General features: G+C 40.4%; 1 protein-coding gene across 1 annotated transcript; it reads right to left on the reverse strand.

Moving 5' to 3' along the window:
• Positions 1-809: 809 nt before the first annotated feature.
• LOC145401644 (glutamate receptor ionotropic, delta-2-like) lies at positions 810-22782 on the reverse strand. The gene is made up of 5 exons (XM_080273837.1): positions 22270-22782; positions 12746-12935; positions 10560-10741; positions 1246-1404; positions 810-824 (listed from the first exon to the last, which is right to left on the reverse strand). The coding sequence occupies exons 1-5, from the start codon at positions 22780-22782 to the stop codon at positions 810-812; spliced, it is 1059 nt and encodes a 352-aa protein (XP_080129963.1).
• Between the last annotated feature and the right edge of the window lie 783 nt (positions 22783-23565).

The following is a 23565-nucleotide window of genomic DNA, read 5'->3' on the forward strand; positions in this document are numbered from 1 at the left end:
ACTACATAATGGCAATGTCTATGCAACTGTTCCAGTAGGTCATTCTGTGTGTTTACGAGAGGAGCATAATGTCATTAAAACTGTGATAGACCTACTAAAATACCTCGAGCACAACTGGACAATTTGCGTGGACCTCAAATTGGTGAACTTCCTCCTTGGTCAACAAAGAGGATTTACAAAGTATCCCTGCTTTCTTTGCATGTGGGACAGCCGAGCTACAGACAAGCATTGGAACCAGAAGGAGTGGCCCTTACGTGAGACTCTGGAAGCTGGTATGCCAAATATTGTCAATGATCCAATCGTCAGTCGAGAAAAGATCATATTTCCTCCTCTCCGTATCAAGCTGGGCCTGATGAAACAGTTTGTCAGAGCATTAAATACTGATGGTGAATGCTTCCAACTCATAGTCTCCGCTCTCCCTGCTTTGTCATTCGAGAAGTTCAAGGCAGGTGTGTTTTATGGACCACAGATTCGTGCACTTGTATGTGATCAAGAATTTGTCAGAAAGATGAACGACAAGGAAAGGGTGCGTGGCTTTCATTCGTGGCGGTAATGGAAAACTTTCTCGGTAATAAAAAGGCTGACAACTATGAAACCCTTGTAGCAACTTTGTTGTCAGCTTTTCATGACCTTGGATGCAACATGAGTGTCAAACTCCATTTCCTATACAGTCATCTTTATATATTCCCTGAGAACCTAGGGGCAGTAAGTGACGAGCAAGGCGAGCGGTTCCATCAGGACCTCAAGACCATGGAAGAGCACTACCAAGGGAGATGGGACAAATATGATGGCAGACCACTGCTGGAGCATTAAACGAGATTGCCCTGAGACAGTCCACAAACGCAAGAGCTTCAAGCGCAAATTCCTGCCTGACTAAAATGTAACTGAGCTTTGTCTCCTCACAGTAACCAATTTCTTACCTAACAATGAGTTTTATATAAATTTTAACCTTTGTTTTTGATGGAACATGTTTGAAATTGTGTTGTTGAATGAATTTATATTATGTAACATTTTCTTTTTTATTACCCAGCTAATTTAATGAGAGTTTAATCACATATTTCTCCAGATAGACGACGAGGTCAATGAGATGAAGACGAAATTTTGAGATTTTGAAATACCTCGATAGCAAAAAAATAAGAGCTTTCAGGAAAAAAACAACTTCATATTTGAAATCAGTACACTCAAAATAGTTAATACCAAGGGTTGATATCAATGCAACAAAAATTTTGTTGACCAGTTACCCACCTTAAGTTCAGTCACACCAAACTTCAGGTTGGACCCAAGGAGCTGCTCGAGTGTGTCTAGCGGTGGGGGAAAGAAGGGCACTGCTAACGTGCTGGTGAGGGAGGTCTTGTAGTGGGTCGTCACCAAGAAGGCGTACAGGAACCAGAACCCGAGAAACACCTGAGGAAAGATGGCAGCTGCTACACTTCATTCAAAATGATGCAGTTAATATACTTCATTACCTCTCATTTTGTTCTGTGTTGATCTATTACACTTTATACATGTCACCAAATCAATGTATAAACATGAAATAAAGTTAGGACATTCCTGAGTCGACCTCGTGACATCATGACGTTTTAAATGAACAACAGATTATAATCGTAGTGTTATATGAGTCTGCGGGACTCAGCACTGAGCAGTTTATAATAACCTTACTGTCATCGCTACAAGTATAATGAATTTATATGATCAAATATCAGTGTAATATTTTCAAATTACCAAAAATGGTTCTTTTAATGAAGCGTTAGGAAAATAAAGCATCTGGTCCATTATCTGACCCATAAATGCAGCCGTTGACGAACGACGTTTCACCTGATGTTTCACCTTAGCATGGCCAGTGGTGTCGATGCGAAACGATCTATAAAAAAACTGTGAACAATTTTGGTAAAGGAATGAATTTCCGGGAGATGATATTGACGTACTCTACTTTCCAAACGACTCAGATGGTCAGTATATCTAGTGAATCAGTCATGAATGTACATCCGTCGTTCACTGCTCTCAAGTGTTAGTATAATTAAGAATAAGAAAGCAAGTAAGTCAAGAAAAGAAAGTGTGTTTCCCAGACAGTGACTGCTTATCAATGTTTGCTTTTGGCCAGGGAAGGGAGGGGAGAGAGATAAGCATCCCTCATGCTTGCTCCCTCTGCCCACTGTACTAGTGATGTATCGGATATCCGCCTCTGCCTCCGCGGAGCTTCCGCAGTGAAAATAATGTCCGCATTACTATTTGCGTCTGCGTCTTCAGACAACAAAAGCTCTGCATCAATATCCGCCACCACGTTTTCAGATAAAAGTTCCGCATAATAATCCGCCTCCGCGTCAAAGAACCGTGTAGGTTGCTGATCTCCACCCATCCAGTACTTCTCCTCTCTCCTTTTGTCATATATATTTTTTTTCTCTCCTTTTCATCCACAACTCTCCTCTCCGTTCCTCTCACCTACTAGTCCCTCTACCTTTTTTCTTCTCTGTTAGCTCTCTTCCTCCCTCCTTCTCTCATTGTTCTTCCTCTCTCTCTCTCTCTCTCTCTCTCTCTCTCTCTCTCTCTCTCTCCAAATCAGCATATATCACACTATAATTTACCGGTGACTCAGTGTACAGTCGGCACGGTTCCACGGCGTACAGACTGGCATCAAATTTCGGACAAGGTGGCAGTGATCTATTTATCCATGATGCGTGACGAGTTGGGTTCCTGTCCCGCATCCTAGTAACGCACTTAAGTGTACACTTAAGTGTGGCTGAAACTCGTCACTTTATGCTGCATAAATGTACTGCAATATGTGTAAAAAAAATTAAATCCGCGTCCGCATCTGCAACCGCAGACATGGGGGTAAAAATTATCCGCAGTTGTGTCCGTATCCGCAAAAATTAATATCTCAACCTCCGCAGTTTTATCGGCAACCGCATTTTATGAGAAATAGATATCTGGCTCCGCCTCCGCTTCCACGGAGCTCTAAAATTTGGTATGCAATACATCACTCCACTCTACAACCCAGAACCCTACAAGCATAACAGGTAAGTGTTTTTTTTTTCCATTACTCATTTAATTTGTGTCATTATTTCTTTATTGTAATTGTTTTCCTTTTTTTTTTTGTATTTGTAGGAAAAAAATATAAACTTTTTATTGTACTCACAAATACAACTTACAACCTCACCATCCTTTACCCCTCCTTCCCAAACCCTCTTTGATAATCCGTGGCCTTATCGTTTTTTGAATGTTGACTGCAAGGGTTGTCCTTAACACACACAACCACACCCATTATCTAGGAACAGCACACGCACTACGCCACCCATAGTACAAAAAAAAAAAAAAAAGGAATAAACATTACAAACAAAAATGAGAGGAAACAGTTATAATTATATTTTTCTTGATAAGTACACCTGTTGTATACTAGATTCGTTTTACATATTTTTTGGTTTGCATCTCTTTAGAGACACACAACATCACCTAGCCTATAAAACTATGTGCTTACATAAACACACAAACATCAACAATAGTTAAATAGAGAGAGAGAGAGATTATATATATATATATATATATATATATATATATATATATATATATATATATATATGTATATATATATATATATATATATATATATATATATATATATATATATATATATATATATATATATATATATATATGATAATTATCTTGTTTATAAAACTTCCCATATTATGCACTGATTTTGATTGTATTACATATTTCTAGTCATTTCAAACCATTTCAGCAACACTGATTGTTTTAGGGGAGGTTCGGCAAAAATATGGATATTTCTGAGTGCAGGCATTTGCTTAGTTTTCACTGGCGAGGTTGCAATCATTTTACGATTTTTTTTTCTTTTTTCGCGATTCATTACGACCTGCCCCAGTTGCCAGACGGGGTATACAGGCAGCACAGTGTGAGCCTACAAAAGGGGACTTTTATGCATGGTTGCGGAGGGTGAAGACGTATTTCTGAGCTCTCCTTTAACTATAGGGTTGCCCCACCGGCATTAGTTTTTTTCTTACCTTTCGCCACTAGGGAGTATTTTTCAGTTAGGCTAGCTAGACCTCATTTTTCTCCCTTCCCTGTTTAGAGATACAATAGGTGTTTGTGTCTTTTCCTGAGTTTACCTTTGCTCACTCGCCCATGGGGGGTCCCCCCCACTGATCGCTCTGGGGCGTGAATAAACACAGTCGGGCCTCCCTGGAGTGGTTTGAGAGGGTAACCTCAGTCTAAGGTGTTTGGACCAGGATCATTCGTCCCTTGTTCGTTTTTCTCCTTCTTCCCACTTGCCCCTTTAGGGGGAAGTGGTAACTATGGCAGACGACCTTTCCACCTCCCCCTCCTTTCAGGGGGGGAGGTGCTCCTGACGGACCCCCGACTGTCTCACTGACTGACGTCATGCCTGACTGCCCCCAGACTAGAACTCCACTCAACATCCCTGTAAATAATGCTACCTATGTAATCCTACATGCGACTGGTTCTACTTCATTGGCTAGTCTCAATCCATTTCTCATCAAGAAAGTAATTGATGGTTGTGCTGGTGAAGCTGAACAGGTTAAAAAACTTGCTTCTGAAGACCTCCTCGTCAAAACACTAAACCCAGGCCAAGTTAAAAATTTGCTCAAGCTAAGTAAGTTTCATTGCTACGATGTTGAGCCAAGGATCCCTCACTCCATGAATTCCTGCAAGGGAGTTACCCCTCGCAGGGACCTCATGGTAATGGATGAGGATGATATTGTACGGGAACTTAATGGTCAAGATGTTATTGAAGCACGTTTTATCACAAGATTTACAGAAGGCATCAGGAAGAAGACCGCGACGATTGCTTTAACTTTTGGCAGGACCTCACTTCCCTCAAATGTCAAAGTGGGATATGAAATTCTAAATGTTAGGCCCTACATCCCCAATCCCCTTAGATGCTCTAAATGCCAGATTTATGGGCATGCAGAAAAGGTTTGTCAGGCTTCTCAGTCAGTGTGTGGTAGGTGTGCAGTTCAGGGTCATGATGCTGAACACTGTACATCAGAGTCTGTGAGTTGCATTCATTGTAAGGGTGCTCACTCCAGTTCCTCGAGGGATTGCCCAAAGTGGAAGGAGGAGAAAGAGATCTGCACAGTGAAAGCCACAGAGGGCATATCCTATTACGATGCCAGGAAAAAGGTAAGGGAGTCGCATGTCTCCTATGCACTGGCAGTTATGTCCCGGCTTGTGATGTGCATGATGGAGACTCAGACTCACCCAGAACCAAGCGCTCCTGTCACTCACATTGCACCATCGTCTGCTCCTACTATACATTCCGACTCTTCTTCTGACGTCCCTGCTCCATCTTCATACTCTCAGGCCGCTGCTACTTCTCTGGCAGTGTGACCTAAACAGAAGTCAGACAAACCTGAAGAAACTAACTTGACAACCCTTACCAAGTCACGACCTCATGTCTTACCTGCTCCTGGTCCAACGAGGGAGAGAAAAGGTAGCTCTTCCTCGGGTGGCTCTGGGAGCCTCGTTATTGATGAGCAAATGGAGGTTTCTGTCAGGATAGGTCCCCCGGTAGTCACTCGCCTGTCAGCGGGCGACATAAAAAGACTAAGCAGACTGGCCTCCAACGTAAATCTTAAACCGCCGCAGTCGGTGTTTTACAATGGAAGTGTAAGGGTCTTAGGAATAAATTACAAAATATAGCAATCTTGCTTTCCATACACAGGCCAGATGTTGTTTGTCTACAGGTGACATGCCTGGAGGATCACCTTGATCCTCCATGGTTCAAACACTACCACTCGTATAGAAGATATGAAGGTCCCGGAGTTGCCATATACACACACAAATCACACCCACAAACGGAAGTGATTGTAAATTCTACACTGGAAGCGGTCACGTGCAGAGTTAAATTTCATAACACATATCTTTCTATTTGCTCTCTGTTCTGTCCTCCACATGTCCTCATTGATAGTGATGCTTTAAATTCACTATTTGAACATCTTCCTGGAGATAAGTTAGTGTTGGGCGACTTTAATGCCTATCATTATCAGTAGGGTAGCTTGAGGATCGATGGTCGTGGGGAGCAAACAGCCGACCTAATACTACTGTCCAACCTCTGTCTTCTGAACGATGGTAGAGCGACTCATGTAGATGATCGTACTGGTAACTTTTCAGCTATTGACTTATCTCTGGCCTCTCCAGGTATACATCAAGATTTCTCGTGGGACCTTTATGACGACTCCTTGGGAAGTGACCATTTACCCATCTGTCTTTCTTATACACGCGACATTGTTTCGGACCCTCCACCTCCAAAACTTATCTATAAGAAAGCAGATTGGGGATCCTTCTCAAGGATCGCCAATTTAGATGTATCTGGGGAGACCATAGATGTTAAAGTCGAAAACATAACTAATTCCATAATACACGCGGCTGAGGCTGCTATTCCCAAGACTTCTACAGTTCATGCGAAGCATAGAGCACATTGGTGGATGCCGGATTGCTGACAAGCATTAAGGAAGTGAAACAGGAGATACAGGATTTTCCATAGTCAGCCAACCGAGGAAAATTTTATTGCATACAAACAGGGACGGGCTGAGGCAAGGAGTATAATAAGAAGGGCCAAACGTGACTCCTGGCGGTCCTTTGTGTCCACGGTGACCTGTACTACACCATTAAGTAAAGTCTGGTCCACTATAAGAATATTAAATAATAAAGGCCCATACTTCCCTGTCACCACCCTGCAGGTGAACAACACCACCTATGATGAGGCCGTGGATGCTGCTAACATCCTTGCCAGGAGTTTTTCTCATGTAAGTAGCTCAGCCGATTATGATCCGCGTTTTCAACATCATAAATGCACAGCTGAGCTACAGATCATAGACTTTGCCACAGAAGACGTAGACCTCCTGTACAACCAAGAGTTTACGATAAATGAACTGCTCCTTGCCCTTAAATCCTGTAAAGACAACAGCCCTGGACCAGACACCATCATGTACAGTATGATCCAGCATCTTAATCAGGACAACCTGATTAAGATGTTAGCATTGTACAATGAGATTTGGGTGTCTCGAACGTTCCCAAACTCATGGCACTTTGCGCATGTCATTCTGATACCCAAAGAGGCTGGTCGTCTTATGAATCCCACTTCATTTCATCCTATTGTGTTGACTTCTTGTCTATGTAAGGTCATGGAATGTATGGTTAATAATAGGCTTCTTTTTGTTTTAGAGTCGAAGAATTTGTTAAACGATCAACAGTGTGGCTCCCGTACATATAGAAGTTCACCAGATCATTTAATGAATTTGGAGCATTGTATTGCAGAGGCGTTTGCCAATAATTCATGATAGGGGTGTTCCTGGACATCCATAAAGCCTCTGACATGACATGGCGACATGGTATATTGATGAAGCTCTGTGCTTATGGTTTAAAAGGAAATTTGCCTATTTTTATTTCAAATTTCTTAAGGGACAGGACTTTCGCTGTCAAATTGCCCCGTAATATAACATCGAATATATTTATGCAGGAAAACGGGGTGCCGAAGGGAAGTGTGCTTAGTCCCAATTTATTTAGCATTATGGTCAATGATATTCTGTCATCAGCTCCCATCCTGAGGAATCTTAAATACTCACTCTACGCTGACGATTGTGCAATATGGCACTCTTCCCATAATGCACAATTTTCGGCTGGGCGGATTCAAGCAGCCCTTGAATCTGTCCACCAATGGGCCTTGCAGTGGGGGTTTAAGTTTTCCATCCCTAAGTGTGCCGCTGTAGTCTTCACTAATCGTAACGTACCTAGTTTGTGATTATCTTTGGATAATCAGGCGGTACCTTTTCAAAATTCTGTAAAGTTTTTGGGAATACATTTTGATCATCGTTTGAACTTCAAAATTCATGTATTATTTGATTGCTCGTTGTGATAAAGCTTTAAATGTCATCAAGTACCTAGCGCGTACTACATGGGGTGCCGACAGAAAATCTTTATTAACGGTGTATAAGTCTCTTATTCGATCAAAGTTAGACTATGGCGCACAAGTGTATTGCTCGGCATCCGGTGCCACACTGAAAGGATTGGATGTGTTGCAGAATAAATGTTTGCGAATGTGGCTTGGAGCTGTCCGGTGTACCCGTGTAGCTCGTGTGGAAGTGGAGGCGAGTGTGCCTTCCCTCCGTATTCGCCGTGACCACCTGGCATTATCATACGGGTTAAGAACATCAAGGAAAAGTAATATCGGCAACATGGCCTGTACCCCCCTGCATCAATACCACCATCTTATGTGGGGGGGTGCGTCGGCCACTTGCCGTTTGCCTCCACTTACTGACTCAGGAGCTTGGTGTGGACCTCAGTGATTGTGACAAGTTGGTGATTAAAAATATAGCGCCTTGGGAGCCACCTGGTTTCACTCTTGTGTCGTGGCTCCCAGCACCAAAGACCAAGGCGCCAGAGGCGGAGGTCCACCACTTGTTTCGTAACATCATCGTGCATCACTTGCGGTCCCACCAATTGTACACGGACGGTTCTAAGTCGAGTGAATGTGTTGGTGCAAGTGTATGGTCGACCGAATGTGCCCTCAGGTATCGGTTGCCGACTGATACGTCTGTGTTTACCTCCGAACTTTTTGCTGTTGACAAAGCCATAGACTATGCTCTCAATTCTAGGCATGACTCATTTGTCATATTTTCAGATTCAAAAGCAGCCCTTCAGGCGATTGCTTCTTGCACTACGGATTCTAATGAGATACAGGGCCGCATTGTTAATAAACTGCATTCATGCAACAAGTTCTTCATGTTGATCTGGGTGCCTGGTCATTGTCGTATGTACGGCAATGAGCAGGCTGACTTACTTGCAAAGTCGGCTGTAGAGCTCGAGGAGACTTGGGACGTTCCTCGTGATCTACGGTCAAGCCTCTCTCTCGGAAAGCAATCAATAAATCTTCTGTGGCAAGGTCAGTGGACCAGACTAAAGATTCCACCATGCAAGCCGTACCTGGGTGACTGGGACACAGCCAACCGTCCCAATCACCTGGAAGAGAAAGTGTTGGTTCGTTTGCGGCTTAATGCCACCATCCTAACGCACGTGAAACCTTATATGGAAAGACGATTCCCACCGCACTTTGACATCTGTGATGTGGTGTTACCTATCAGTCATATCATTCTGTGCTGTCGGTGATTTATTCATGAAAGAATTTCACTTATAAATCACTGTGGCGCAGCAGACGTCCCCTTCACCATTTCCACCATCCTGGTTGATGGGGACATTGTTATGACCGATAAATTGATGGCTTTCTTGAGAGAGACTGGACTGATCAGAGTGATGTGACTTTTTCACTGTATGGTTATGGTTTATATTGACTAAATATGTATATATTGTACTAATAATTAGAGTTGACACTTGACATATTGGAAATAGTTCCTTCTCGCACTGATCTATTTCTAATATTGATGTCCCCTACATTAAACCCCGTTCCTCGCCTGACAGTCACCAGCTGATGAGTGCAAGTGTACAATATAGAAAGGTATTGGGCATTTGCAGTCGATGGTGGTCGCTTGGGCGAGGTCCTTCACTTTTTGTCCATATTACGTAAATATATTATGTCATCTTGTTTAAGTTATTCTAATTAGGGCCGACAGCTGACGTATATGGAAATGTTCCTGACTCGTCTGGTTCCCTTTCATATATTGATGTCCCCTATATTAGGTTGTGCCTCGACTGACAGTCAGCAGGTGATGAGTGCAGGTATATAATGTAGAAAGGCATTACATATCTGCAGTCGATGATGTTCTCTTGGACGAGGTCTTTTTACCATTAGTGTAGGTTTCGTTATTTGTCTCTTTACGATTTAGTATAGATTAGCGATTTGTCTGTTAGATTTTTAGTTTTAGAGTCTTGAGATTAGGTATTTTTGTTTATAAATAATGTGAGGTCAAAAAATAAAAAAAAAATAAAAAATAAAATTATAAATACAAAAACAAAATTATTATTATATATGTACGTGTGCATGAAAGTGTGTCTGTATATATGCATGGAAGTGTGTGTGTGTGTGTGTATATATATATATATATATATATATATATATATATATATATATATATATATATAGATATATATATATATATATATATATATATATATATGGCCTTAATGACCACGGGCTTTGGCTCCAATAGTCGATAGTCCAAAAATAAATAAATAAATAAATTCATTACGAATCACACGATGGGTTTGGAGGCAAAAAAATTTATTGTCAGGTGTGCCAGACAATTCTCTTCACGTTAACCAAAACAAAATCGATGTTCAATACATGAAAAATGATTCCAGCACTGGCCAGGGAGACCCGTCAATTCCCGAAGGCATGGCCACATAGAGGTTATTTAGAAAAATGTTTTTATTAATATGTACTTTAGCACCTGGGTGTGGCCCCACTTTTTACAGTGACAGCTGAGGGTTTGCTTTTGATGTGTGTGTGTGTGTGTGTGTGTGTGTGTGTGTGTGTGTGTGTGTGTGTGTGTGTGTGTGTGATTATATCCTGAGTAACAGCAAGGGCAAATTAAAGCATGCAGTGAAGACAAGGTAATGATACTCATCCTCACCCTGCCTGCAGGAAGCCAGAGGTACTGATAGAGGGACTGGCTTAGGAAGGAAGCCAGGATGCGCATGGAGGCGTGGGAATCCAGGAGGTGGAAGGAGGAGATGGTGGCTTGAAAGTGGTAGAAGACATGGTAAAGCAGAACCCCACCACATACAGACACCAACACACACACCCACACCTTCACTGAAAGGGAAGTATGAAGAGAAACTGAACTAAAAATTTCGATAAAGTACGGTAACGAAATTTAACATTGAACACCATTATAAAAAAAATCATCACCATACACCTACACCATCACTGCATGGAAAGTTTGATAGGGTGTACTGTGTAAATGAAGGCTATGGTGGTCTGAATGCAGAAGAAAACTGATAGAGCAGAAACCCATTGCAGACAAACACCACTGATAAGTTCAGTTCATTGGAAGTTTAATAAGTTAATATGCAATAAAGAACTGACATTCATTGATAAATTGCTGTAATCTTTCCATCCCTCGTATACATCACCACACACATTCAAACATCCACTGCACTTCAAGTACATCGAGTTATATTTGCAGTAAAACAAGCAACCAAGATTAGCTTATGTAAAGGTAATAACATAAATTGGCACAGGAGGAGATTCTGGGATACAGCATGTTTGTACAGGAAATAATAAGATTTCACTCAGTGGCCACTACAGACGTTTGTTGAGCTGACCTTTTCTGTGCAAGGCATATCTTTGCAAGTTATTTTGTACGCACAACCACCAGACCATTCTTCTTCAAACATCTAATCAAATTCATCCATCTTTGTTTTGGTCTTTCATTGTACACAGGCTTAGACCATGACAAAGATGGCTGGATAGGATATGTGAATGTATGACCAAGAGATAAGGGGTGGATGAAGGTTATGCGGTCATGTCCTGTAACCACTGAAAGCAGGCTGATAAACCACCTTTAATTTCTGTGAGACCGGAAAACAGTGGCCTACCCTCAGGCTCCTACACCTCGAAGAAGGGCAATAATATTATGAGCTCAGCAATTACCATCTGCATTGCACAGTTTGACTCATGTTGAAAATATACTTTAACCCGCCACGTCCCGACTGATTTTTCACCACTGACCCCCCCCCAATCCTGCCAGATTTTCAAAGTTTCTCTTGGGGGGAGGCTATAACCTCCGCTTTTTATGAAAAATATTGGAAAATGCCCATAAAAGTGCTCAACTGAGCATATAATTCCAATATACAGGTTTCCCTCTGAATACCTGGTACCGTCTTCTGTGGGCCTCGCTCCAGAGAAATCGTTTTCTATGGGAGGAGTAACTATTCCAAACCACTCATAAAAGGTTAGATATTTATTTATTTATTTGTTACGAATTTACATGTAGTACAAAATCATATTGGTTTTCAGACAGTAATGTAGGTAATATAAGCATTTGTTTCACTCGCCAAACACATCAACATACCGCATCTTCCTTGAAGATGTTACCGCCTGATCACTTCTGTCGTTTCTTCCTCTGGGTTGTTTCTTCCTTTGTCCTCCTCCTCGGGAATTACTTTTGCCCTGAATTTCGTCATTGGAGAGACAGTCTGCAACATGTCTTTCCTGGCGAGGTCACTGTTAACAGGTGAGTTACCGAGAAAATGGTGTGCGGGGGGGGGGAAGGGAGGGTCAGGTGGGGCCAGGCAATATCCCTGCCTGACGGCAGGTAGAGGAAGGCCTCCCACATATGCCTACCAAAAATCACCCACGAAACTTGAAAAATGTGCAAATGATGGACCTTGCAGTTGCAAAATCTATGGATATGCCATCGGTTGTCACCATGAAAACGTGGTGACGTATCCATACATCAGCGGGACGCCTTGGGTTAATGATGAAACTACGTACAACTGACTCAAGTTTCGATTGTGTTGAATTGCTTATTTTCTCAAAGCTGCAACTACTTAAATTGACTCATGCTGTAATCATCTGACTCGCTTTGGGAAAGCTGACTTCGGTTCACTTTGATATTATGATGGAGCATTCTCACTTTGACCCACTTTGAAAGTATGGAATAATTTCCTGCTTTGACTCACTCTGGAATTTCTTTCATTTATCTCAAGTGGGTGTTTCCTACACTGGCTTTATATGTCAAAGTCCTACACTGACTTAAATTAGCACTTTCTACCCCAGTTTCTATTGGAACTATGTATGTGAACTTTAACTCACACTGGAAAGGAGTGATGAGCTTCTGCCAGGGTGCACTCAGGGGACTCTTGCTTGTGATGAAGGAGAGGGCATCCATGAAGTACATCTCGGTAAGATCCATTGAATTGACCCTCTCTTGCATGATGACTAGACTTAAAGAAAAGTTGGCTTGCCCGAACTCTACGTCACCCATTACCCCAGTCCAATGGCCCTGGGAATGGATGAGACAGGTGAAGAACAATGGGACCTTCTTTTTTTTTCTTACATTAACTTTACTTAAAATTGCAATCTCTTTATTTCAAGTGGCAAATTGTAACAGCAGATTAACACTGAAGTATGGTTGTAGTCACCTAGTAGTGCAATGGAAAAGCATAGTGTTGTCTTCGGAAACTGAGCTATGTGGAATAAAAAAAAAAATGACGATAATCTGAACCTTCTTAACCGTGGGCTGCGGCTAGGGGTCATGCAGATATCCCCTGTGGTGTGGGAAAATGGCAGTATATCAGTGGCGAGGCAACTGCATCATGCAGCTACCCATGGATTTTTTTTTGTTTTAATCGTTGTAGTTTTGGAGACGTATTTGTCAGAAATTGCATTTCTGGCAGGAACATGAAAATTATGCTTTGAGAGAGAGAGAGAGAGAGAGAGAGAGAGAGAGAGAGAGAGACAGAGAGAGAGAGAGAGAGTAATGCATACTGGGGCAGAAGATACAGGCTGTTGCCAGGCATCGCACTCTCTAGGTGGGTTGCCAACTCGCCCCACAAGCTTCAGTACGAGCTTAGGTAGGTTGTCAGCTCGTTTCACATGCTGGAATACAAGCTTTGAATGCTACCTTTACACCCATTATATACCACCTACTTTTGTTCCATTACTTCCTATTGACCTTACATTAGATTTACGTTATTCTAAACAATTTTGACTCACGACTGCCTTTTCTGGGGTGATAATATTGCAGGAAATGCGTTACAGAGTGCGTACTTTTGGGTCATTATTGCTGGTGCAACTTAGCAACTGGGCTCAAGATAGAGAGTGAGAATGAGAGCTACCAATTATCCCAAAACCCCATAAATTTTGTGTCACGCTGATCCTTCTAGAACCTTCACGGTGTGTTTTTGAGACTCACTCAGAAGAGGTATGGCACAGCTTTCCGAGCCATCCCCACACGAGGTATGTGGAAGTTCACAGGTTAAAGCGAAAGAAGTATGGTGAATTCGCTCGTATCATGCCAAGCACAAGGTGAAGTTGACTTTGAACACCACCCATCTTGCCAATCCAATGGCCCTACTTGATGAGAGACAATAATGATCAAGGATTTATGGCCACGTTCTTAAAACTTGAACAGTGATTAGGGGCCGTTTTCACAGTCGTCCCTAACCTTTTGGGCCCGAACGTGTGTCGGGCCCGAACCAAAAGCACCTTTGGATTTCACAGTGCTCCGAATGGTTTTCGGGAGCTTACTAACGTGGGGACGTCTGCCCGTGTTGATGCGGTAGGGTTGGTAGTTCTGGGTGGTGAAAACACTTTCCATATGTAGAGAATATTTAGAAATTGGAATGTAATGAATGTGATGAATAACATGGCTGGAAAATCCACTTCACACAGTTCTTACTAATATATTCAGGAGTGATGATATTCGTAAGAATGCAGCAAAAATAACGATTTGGAAACGTCATCGGAATGAAGAGCTAACTAACGGCAACCTCATCAAGCTCCTACTTGAAATCGGAAGTAAGTTGAATCCATCAATCAATCAATCAACCATTTCCTGTGGCACCCCACGGGATGCATAGGGCCTCAGTGAACTCTCTCCACCAATATTTGTCTCTTGCCATCTCCTTCAGGTCCCACCAACACTCCTCTCCTGCTTCTTTTTTCATTGTCCTCAACCAGGTTTCCCTCGGCCTACCTCTACCTCTTCTTCCTCTAGCAATCCACTCTGACACATCCTGTATTAAACAACCTTCTTTTCTGTATATGTGCCCCATCCACTTCCAGCGAGACAGTCTCACATATTCATTAACTGGTTCCACTCTCGTAAAATCCTTTACTCTTTCATTTGTAACTCTGTCTTGCCACTTTACCCCAAGAATCTTTCTCAGTATTTTATTCTCAAATCCTAATACTTTCTGATCTGTTGCAATTATACTGTACCATGACTCATGTCCATAAATTAAAATTGGTCTAACCTTGGACTTGTAAATTTTCACTTTAGTATGTACCGTAAGCATATTATTATTCCAAACAGATATCAACATTCCAACAGCTCGCCAAGCCTGTCTAATCCTCTCCTCAATTTCATTGTTTAATGATCCATTAGATGATACAATCGTTCCCAGATATTTAAAGTTTTCTACATTCTTCACCACATTATTCCCAATTACACAATCGATTTGGTTCTCCACGTTCATATTAATAATTTCAGTCTTTCCACAATTTATCACCAATCCCACTTTTTCTCCTTCCTCCACCAGACAATCGAGCACCCTCTGCATCTCGTAAATACTTCCGCAAATCAGTAGCCTACAATATCATCAGCATAGTCCAAATCCATCAGCTTCTTATTTTCTTTCCAGTTAATTCCTGCACCTGTTCTCCTTACAACCTTTTTCATAACATAATCCATAACCAAAACAAACAACAATGGCGAAAGAACTCCTTGAATCACTCCTGACCTAACTTGAAATGGATCACTCAAAGAACCACCCACCATTACCTTACAAAAAGTACCTTCATGCAGGCTTCTAATAATATTTACAAACTTTTCTGGTATACCATAGAATCTCATAATTTTCAACATAGCTCCACGTGAAATACTATCAAACGCCTTTTCAAAATCCACAAAACACATGTTAAGTGGCATTTTCATCTCATTAGCTTGTTGCATTAGATGCCTTACAATAAAAATAAGTTGAATCCATAAGTATTGTAAAAAAAGGCTTAAGTAAAAATAACCATGAAGCAACATGTAGAACGTCTAATGAGTGACTGTGGTTTATTAACGGATATACTAATAATACATGAACATTTTCTTTTCTAAATGGGGTGTTAGCTACATCAACTTCTACATCGGGCATCAGATATTAGAATTTTCATGAAAATATGCATTAGACAACGATTCTCGTATTTCTTTCGGGTCCGTTTGTTGTGGAGCTTCCACCTGTCTGCGAAAGGGTAGTATTCGGATACGTAGAAGAAAGTCTCATAAAAATACACAAACATATATTTTTTGTCAATATCGGGTGTGTTTTTTACCCAGAAATATTATATTGGGTATATAATATTGAAATGATAATGAAAATATGAAACATGTAAGTATTCTTTAACTATTTTACTTTCGGGACCGTCTGTTGGGGAGGCTGCAGGTCCCCCAAGAATGTTCCAGTAATTTGTTCGGGCCGTCGCGAATGCCGTCCCCAACAGAGGCCTCGGAAGGCTGGTTGGGGGTGACTGTGAAAACGAAAACGTGCATTCGGAGGCGGGTAGGCTGTTGGGGACTGCACTGGGGACGACTGTGAAAACGGCCCTAGGAAAGCAAGCTCCGAAAACGAGAGATGAGGCATGACAGGATCCTGTGAACGGGGTTGTTTCTGAACAATGGCCAGGCTAAAGGTAGTGATTTTTTGATGAGAAATACATTTTGCAGACCAGTGCCATGATGATGCACTGACATGGTTTGCTGCTGTTTCATGGCTGAAAATTCATTGTCACTCATAACGTTGATCCATTGGCCCCGAAAATGAAGGTAGAGACTGGTTCTGGACTTGTAGTCGTGTCTATAAAACTTTAATCAAGAAGAGGACAAGCTTTTAGCATTTTGTAATAATTTTCGAATGTTTGACGAACAGAGAACGTCACCAATAATCCAGATAGATTCCAGGTAATTTGCTCATTCCTGTATTAAGGCCAAGCATAAAGAAAATGTGGGTCGTCCAGAGTCGACGTCAGTAATTACTATTCAGTTGGCGTTGAGATTTCGAATGAAGACAGGCTCAAAAGGATAGAATTCTCTCGTTCCATGGCTAAGCAACACAATATATTTATCCAAACTCAGTGTCACCCATCTTCCCTCTTTTTGACGAATAACAGAAGAAAGAAAATAATGGGATCCACTGAATTTGCTTGTTTCTGAATCATGGCCAAAGTACAAAGAAGGGTTGGCTAATCCAAACTCAGCATCAGGCATAATGTTTAGAGAAGATTATGTCTGCAGCAGCTATTGTTTGTTTGGTGCAGGTTTGAAGGAGTTAATATTTGCTGCAGCTGATATATATTATTTTGGTACAGCAAATTCTTGGTTCAGTTAGAGTTTGATGAAGCTGATGCTTGTTTGTTGCGGTTAAAGTTCGGTGGTGTTAAAGATTGTTTGGTGCAGCTAAAATATGATAAGGCTGTTGTGATACTTAGTAAACAGTTACCCAAATATGAGGGTTTACTTTTGACTTAATGGCCATCACTCTGTGTATGTAGGTTAACAATGTAGGACAAATTAGTAAATAACCAGAAACTGTACGAGCAAGCCATAGTCATCTGAGTGTTTCCATCCTCTAATCAGCCAAATTATAGGGCAACAATTTTTCAATCAACGTAGCTAAAATGAACGAACTTAAAGAATGACTAAGAAAACCGGTTGCAATCGGCCTCAGATTACCAAAAATGTTATTTTTAACAAACGTCCATATCGTATATTATGCAGCAAATGCAGCGGGACATTTCCATGGAGTTTCATCTCTCTGCATACAGAGAGAGAGAGAGAGAGGGGGGGGGGGTTGTCTGCCTGTGTGTTTGTCCTCTATGGAAATCAGTGGGGATGCATATAGATCTCTTTTAACAGCTCTAACAAGTGGAACTTCATACGACGAATTTAAACGTTTTAGACGTGTACACTACACAAGCTAAAGTGACTCCTCTGATGGCCAAGATTATAATTAATCAGAAATAATCAACATGATATAAAGATGATAGCCAATTACCATTGAATTTTTTACTTCTTTAATCATACTATTAGGTACAATGGGTCGGATGGGTAGACAGATTGAAGGGATGGGTGAGCAGGGTTAGTAGGTGGGTGGGTAGTGGGAAAATTGGTCCATGGTAGGAAATGGTCAATGGAGAATTTAACCCTGAGTAAATGGGGCAAAGAATAAAGTGAGAATCCGAGGGTCTTCTCCCACAAGGAGTGGCCATCCAGGGTAGCAGATAATTCGTGATAAAAGGATTTTACCCAGGCAATGCCGGGTACCACTTCTAATGTGTACTAAATATGAGGAAAAACAGGACTTGGCAGCACTTAATTTAATTTATGATTTAAATCACATACCCACCCACCCACACCGAGGCACCGAGAGAGAGCAGACGCACGTCGACACCGCTCTATACCTGGGCAACTTGGCCAGCGGCATTACCTAAATAAGTATCTTTATATGAATTAAGCTCTCTACAAGGTTAGACTAAATGGTGTTCTAATATAAAAAAGAAGAAGCTTTAAGTAAGACTTGGTCAAACAGAAAAGTAAACAAGCAGCGCAAGAATTCACACAATCAGCTGATCGTTGTTTAGTCTACAATCTGCCCCAGGGAATGTAAGTACTATATGCGCTTTTAGTACTGCAAAATGACCACATACTTTAGTAAAGCAAATCTGGAAAAGAAAGGGGATAAAGGTAGAAAGCAGGATGATGATTTCTACCAAGAACTGGTTGAAATGGAGACTCACAACGAACTGGTTGAACGTGTACACAGGTTAGAGACGGCTTTTCAAAATGAGATTGATGAAATTAAGAAACAGATGCACTTGTAAAAGGAAGAAATAGAAAAATTAGGAAAAGAAGTCAACAAGAAAGACACAACCATAAATGAGCTCACAGTTGAAGTGGGTACACTTAGGAGGAAAATTAGTGAAATGGCAAGTACAGTAGTCAACCACGAGAGTATTATGGAAGAGTTAAAAAATGATACAGAGACAATTAGGCAAGTAAGCAGTCTGACAGATCAGAGTAGTGATATTGACGAGAAGATAACACAGGTGAATGAAGCTGTGCAAAGCTACAAAAATTATGTGGAAACAACTTAAGCTGAAATGGTGAAAGTAAAGAAGGACTTGGAAACAAGGGTGGAAGAAAAAAAACATTAAAAAGGAAGTGAAAAGAATAATCCAAAACAATCCTGAGTTAGTCAGAGATTCAGTAGATATTAACAAATCTATAGTAATCACTGGTATAGAAGAGGAAGAAGTAAAAAAACAAGATCTCAAGAGACAAAGAGGAGATGACAAATGTAATGGGCATATTGAAAGAAGTATCAGAGGAAATCTGTAGTAAAGACATAAAGGAACACGAAAGGTTAGGGAAATACGAGAAAAGCAAGTCAAGACCCCTAAAGGTAACCTTCCAGAATATAAACACCGTGGAAAAAGAGGAGTTCAAAAATGTATGGATAAAAAGATGCCTAACACAAGAGGAACTGGAATTACTGAAGGAGAAGAGGGAGGAAGCAAAAACAAAATATGAGGGAAGATCAGAGGAGGAGGAGAATACCTTTTTTTTACAAAGTAATTGGATTGCAGGTACGAAAGTGGTACATAATCAGGAGGGAATAAAAAGGAGGAACGTAGTAGAACCAAATCATGACAAGTATATAAACAAGATGATTAAGTTGATGTACTCAAATGTGGATGGAATGGTATCTAAATTATTAGAGATGAATGATTATGTCAGAGAAAATGAACCACATATAATATGCCTAACTGAAACAAAATTAACACCAAGGATATCGAATGACATCCTAAACTTAGAGGAATATAATATATGGAGAAGAGATAGGAACTTAAAAAAAGGAGGAGGAATTATAATTTTAACTAAGAAAAATCTAAAAGTCAAAGAAATAGAATTAGATATACCCTCACAAGTAGAACTGATTGCAGTAGAGATAAATACATCTGAAGGGAAAGTAATTGTAGCCAATTCGTACATGCCACCCAGATCAAACACATGGGAAAGAGACGAATATGAGGACCTGGCGGAGAGTACAACTCAGAGTTTAAGAGCATTACTATATAAAATGGAAGAGAAATCGAAAAGAATTATGCTAACTGGAGATTTTAATACAAATATAAATTGGAATACTCTAGATATAATAAGCCAAGAAAGCTGTTGGGACCAAAAACTCCTGGATCTTGTGCAAGAGTTTTTCCTAACGCAACATGTTAAGGGAAAGCACCAGAAAAAGAGGACTCAGTGTGCCCTCAATGCTAGATCTCATATTTACTAGGCAAGAAAACGATGTTGACAATTTAATATATCACCCTCCATTCGGGAAAAGCGACCATGCAGTACTTAATTGCAATTTCAGGATTGCATATGACATAGATAACAGCAATGAAAGTTACAAAAAGAGCCTAAACTATAAAAAGGGAAAGTATCATGACCTAAAGAAGTACTTCTTAGAAATTGCTTGGGAAAAGGAGCTTAAAGGACAAGATTTAAATGCTATATATGAAAAATTCTGTGAACTTTATGAAATAGGAGTCCAGAAGTACATCCCACAGCACAAAGAAGCAGAAAAGAAAATAAAGAAATGGTTCAATACAGAATGTAAAAAATCAAAAGAAAAAAGAGATTTGTTGTGGAACAGATACAGAAGACACAATAGTGAAAGGGCATATAATAATTACAAACAGGCAAGAAACAATTATACAAGAATAAGGAGGGAAGCCCAAAAAACAGTTTCAGGAGGACATCATAAATAAAAGTAGTGATCAACTAAAGCTATTTTACAGCTAGAGAAGGATATTTGTGAACCACTAAACAAGAATTTGCAATCAGTTTTTACAGAAAAAAAAAAAAAATTGAGAGGGATTATGTGGAATATGCATGCCCACACATACTACAAGATATACAAACATCAGAAAAAGAAATACAAGAGGAGCTAAGTAAATTAGACAAAGGAAAAGCAAATGGTCCTGATGAAATTTCATGTTGGGTGCTACGTGAATGTGCAAAGGAGTTAAGTAAACCATTATTTTTTTATTTTCAAGAAATCCTTGAGTCAAGGTAAACTACCTGATATTTGGAAGAAAGCAAACATTGTTCCCTTATTCAAGAAAGGGAATAGACAAAATCCACTTAACTACCGACCAGTATCACTAACCAGTGTTGTAAGCAAGGTATTAGAAAAGCTTATAAAAAAAGCTTGGGTAAATCATCTAGAAGAACAAAGTATGATAACAGAAAGACAGTTTGGTTTTAGAAAAGGAAAATCATGTGTTACTAATCTGTTGAGCTACTATGACAGAGTAACAGACACATTACACGAAAGAGAAGGAAGGGTGGACAGTATCTATTTAGATTTCAAGAAAGCATTTGACACAGTACCACACCAAAGACTTTTATGGAAACTGTACCATCAAGGAGGAATTCGAGGCAAACTGTATTGTTGTATGCAAGATTTTCTCATGAAAAGAAAAATGAGAACAGTACTAAGGGGAAATTACTCATCATGGAAAGAAGTGACTAGTGGAGTACCACAGGGCTTAGTGCTGGCACCAATCATGTTTTTAGTGTATATAAATGATATAGACAGTAACACCGGAAATGAGAGCTATCTAAATATGTTTGCAGATGATGCAAAAATACAAAGGAGAATTACTAACACAGACTCTTGTAAAGAGCTACAAAAAGAATTATAAACTTCATGAATGGAGTAATACATGGCAAATGGAATTCAATGTGGACAAGTGTCATGTAATCAAGTTTGGTAAAAGTGGAAAAAGACCTGTTTGGGATTATACATTAGGAAATAAAACCCTACACACATCAGAAAGAGAGAAGGACCTAGGTGTGATTGTCAATAACAGACTATCTTCGGCTGACCACATCAGTGAGAAGGTACGGAACATATATACACTCCTTGCCAATATGAGAATAACGTTTACATACATAAATGAAGACATGCTGAAAAAGATAATAACATCATTCATCAGACCAACCCTGGAATATACATCAGTAGTCTGGAGTCCTCTTCTCAAAAAACACATAGAAAAGATTGAAAAAGGTCAAAGGGCCGCTACAAGATGGGTACCAAGCTTAAGGGATCTAAGCTACGAAGAAAGGCTAAATAAACTGAATCTACCAACACTACAGGAGACAAGGAAAAGAGGTGGCATGATTATGATATATAAATGCATATCAGGGAAGGAGAAAATAGACATAAATGATTACTTAACGTATGGGGAAGCATCAGCAAGAGGACACTGCAAAAAACTGCATAAAAAGAGAGGTGACAAAGACGTAAGGAATTTTAGCTTCCCAAATAGAGCAATTGATCAGTGGAATGCATTACCGAATGAAATAGTGTGTGCCATAACAATTCACAAATTTAAGGATATGTACGATAAATATGGTTTAAGACACGGGACAGTACGAGCTTGACTCATTCCTGTAAAGATACAATTAGGTAAGAACAATTAGGTATGAACAGTAACAAAGAGAGAGAGAGAGAGAGAGAGAGAGAGAGAGAGAGAGAGAGAGAGAGAGACTTCCCAATACTCACATCATCTTTGAGAGCACCCCATTCGCCGTCAGCGGGCATGACGATGTCGTAGGTGAAGTTCAGTTTGTAAGCGATTGCATCCAGGATGCTGATGTCAATGGATGGTTTAGGTATCACTATCCTGGATCCTTCAACAATTTCATAGTCTGTAAATGGCTTGTAGCGCAGAGTGGAGCCTATGAGTTTGGTTCTGTAGAAATTTGCCATCTGGTCTGGGAATATGTCATTGGTATTTGCAAGGCCCATGCCACTGGACCATTTGTTTACACTGAAAACTTTTGTTGAACCTGAAGGGTGCAAGAGCTGACGGATTAATACACGCCAGTAGGTACTGTTTTGATTCGTCTGTCGGATGATGACTGCTATATTTTGCTCTTTCCCCAGGCGTTGATCCAGGAGGAAGCGTTCAGCCTCAACGGTGTCTTTGGCGTGGACGAGAAAGTATTTTGTTACCTTGTTGGAGGAAGCATCTGTTAGTGAATTCAGCTGTCGGGAGTCAGGTGGTTCTGGCATCATGTACGTTATGCAGGAATACGGAGTCACTCTTGCTGTATATTTCTTTATGTATTTCGGTGTTGTATGATTCTGGTGAAAAACCCTCTGATGGAGGATAATTTTTACATCTATTTTTTCCCGGTCCACAACCATGTTTTCCACTGATTTTTTTGCATAAGCGTTGGCTTGTCGGGAAAGTAGTTTTTTTTCTGGATATATGCTTGTTCCATTATTTGACCAAGAGTTTGAGATATGACCCTCATCAGGCAGTATCACAGCTTTGAGACACTTTGGGGTATACTGTTCAGCAAGATCTTTCATTACAGTTGATGCTTGGATGGCTTCCGTGTTGCTGAATGCAACCACCTCCACAGCCACAGTAGCTGGGAGTCGTTGCTTTCCTACTGATGATTTGACTATAAGCAGACCAATCATTAATGTAGCTGCCGAATGAGTCGGTGATCCCATGACAATATGCAGGCTGAAAAATGCTGAAAATTATAGCTATATAATGGTGAGGAACGTAAAAGTTAGGTATGCAATGCACTAAAATCTATTCGATTGTGAGTCTGTACAATATATAATATTATATTCACTCTCTGTTCCCAGTGAAAGTCTATTGTTATGATTATATGAGAATTAGTTGCCAAAAAATAAATTTTATTTTCTAAATTTCAATGTTTTAGGCATCTCTTCTTTCAAAATTAACTGATGTAACGAGCCCCAGTGAGGAGAGTCATGTACGCAATTTTTGTAGTAGTTAACCTGAAGGGTTTTAGGTTAACTGCTTACTACATCAAA

The sequence above is a fragment of the Coenobita brevimanus genome, chromosome 56, assembly GCF_032717465.1.
Source record: "Coenobita brevimanus isolate Jiangsu-jjx chromosome 56, ASM3271746v2, whole genome shotgun sequence".
Lineage (NCBI taxonomy): Eukaryota > Metazoa > Arthropoda > Malacostraca > Decapoda > Coenobitidae > Coenobita > Coenobita brevimanus.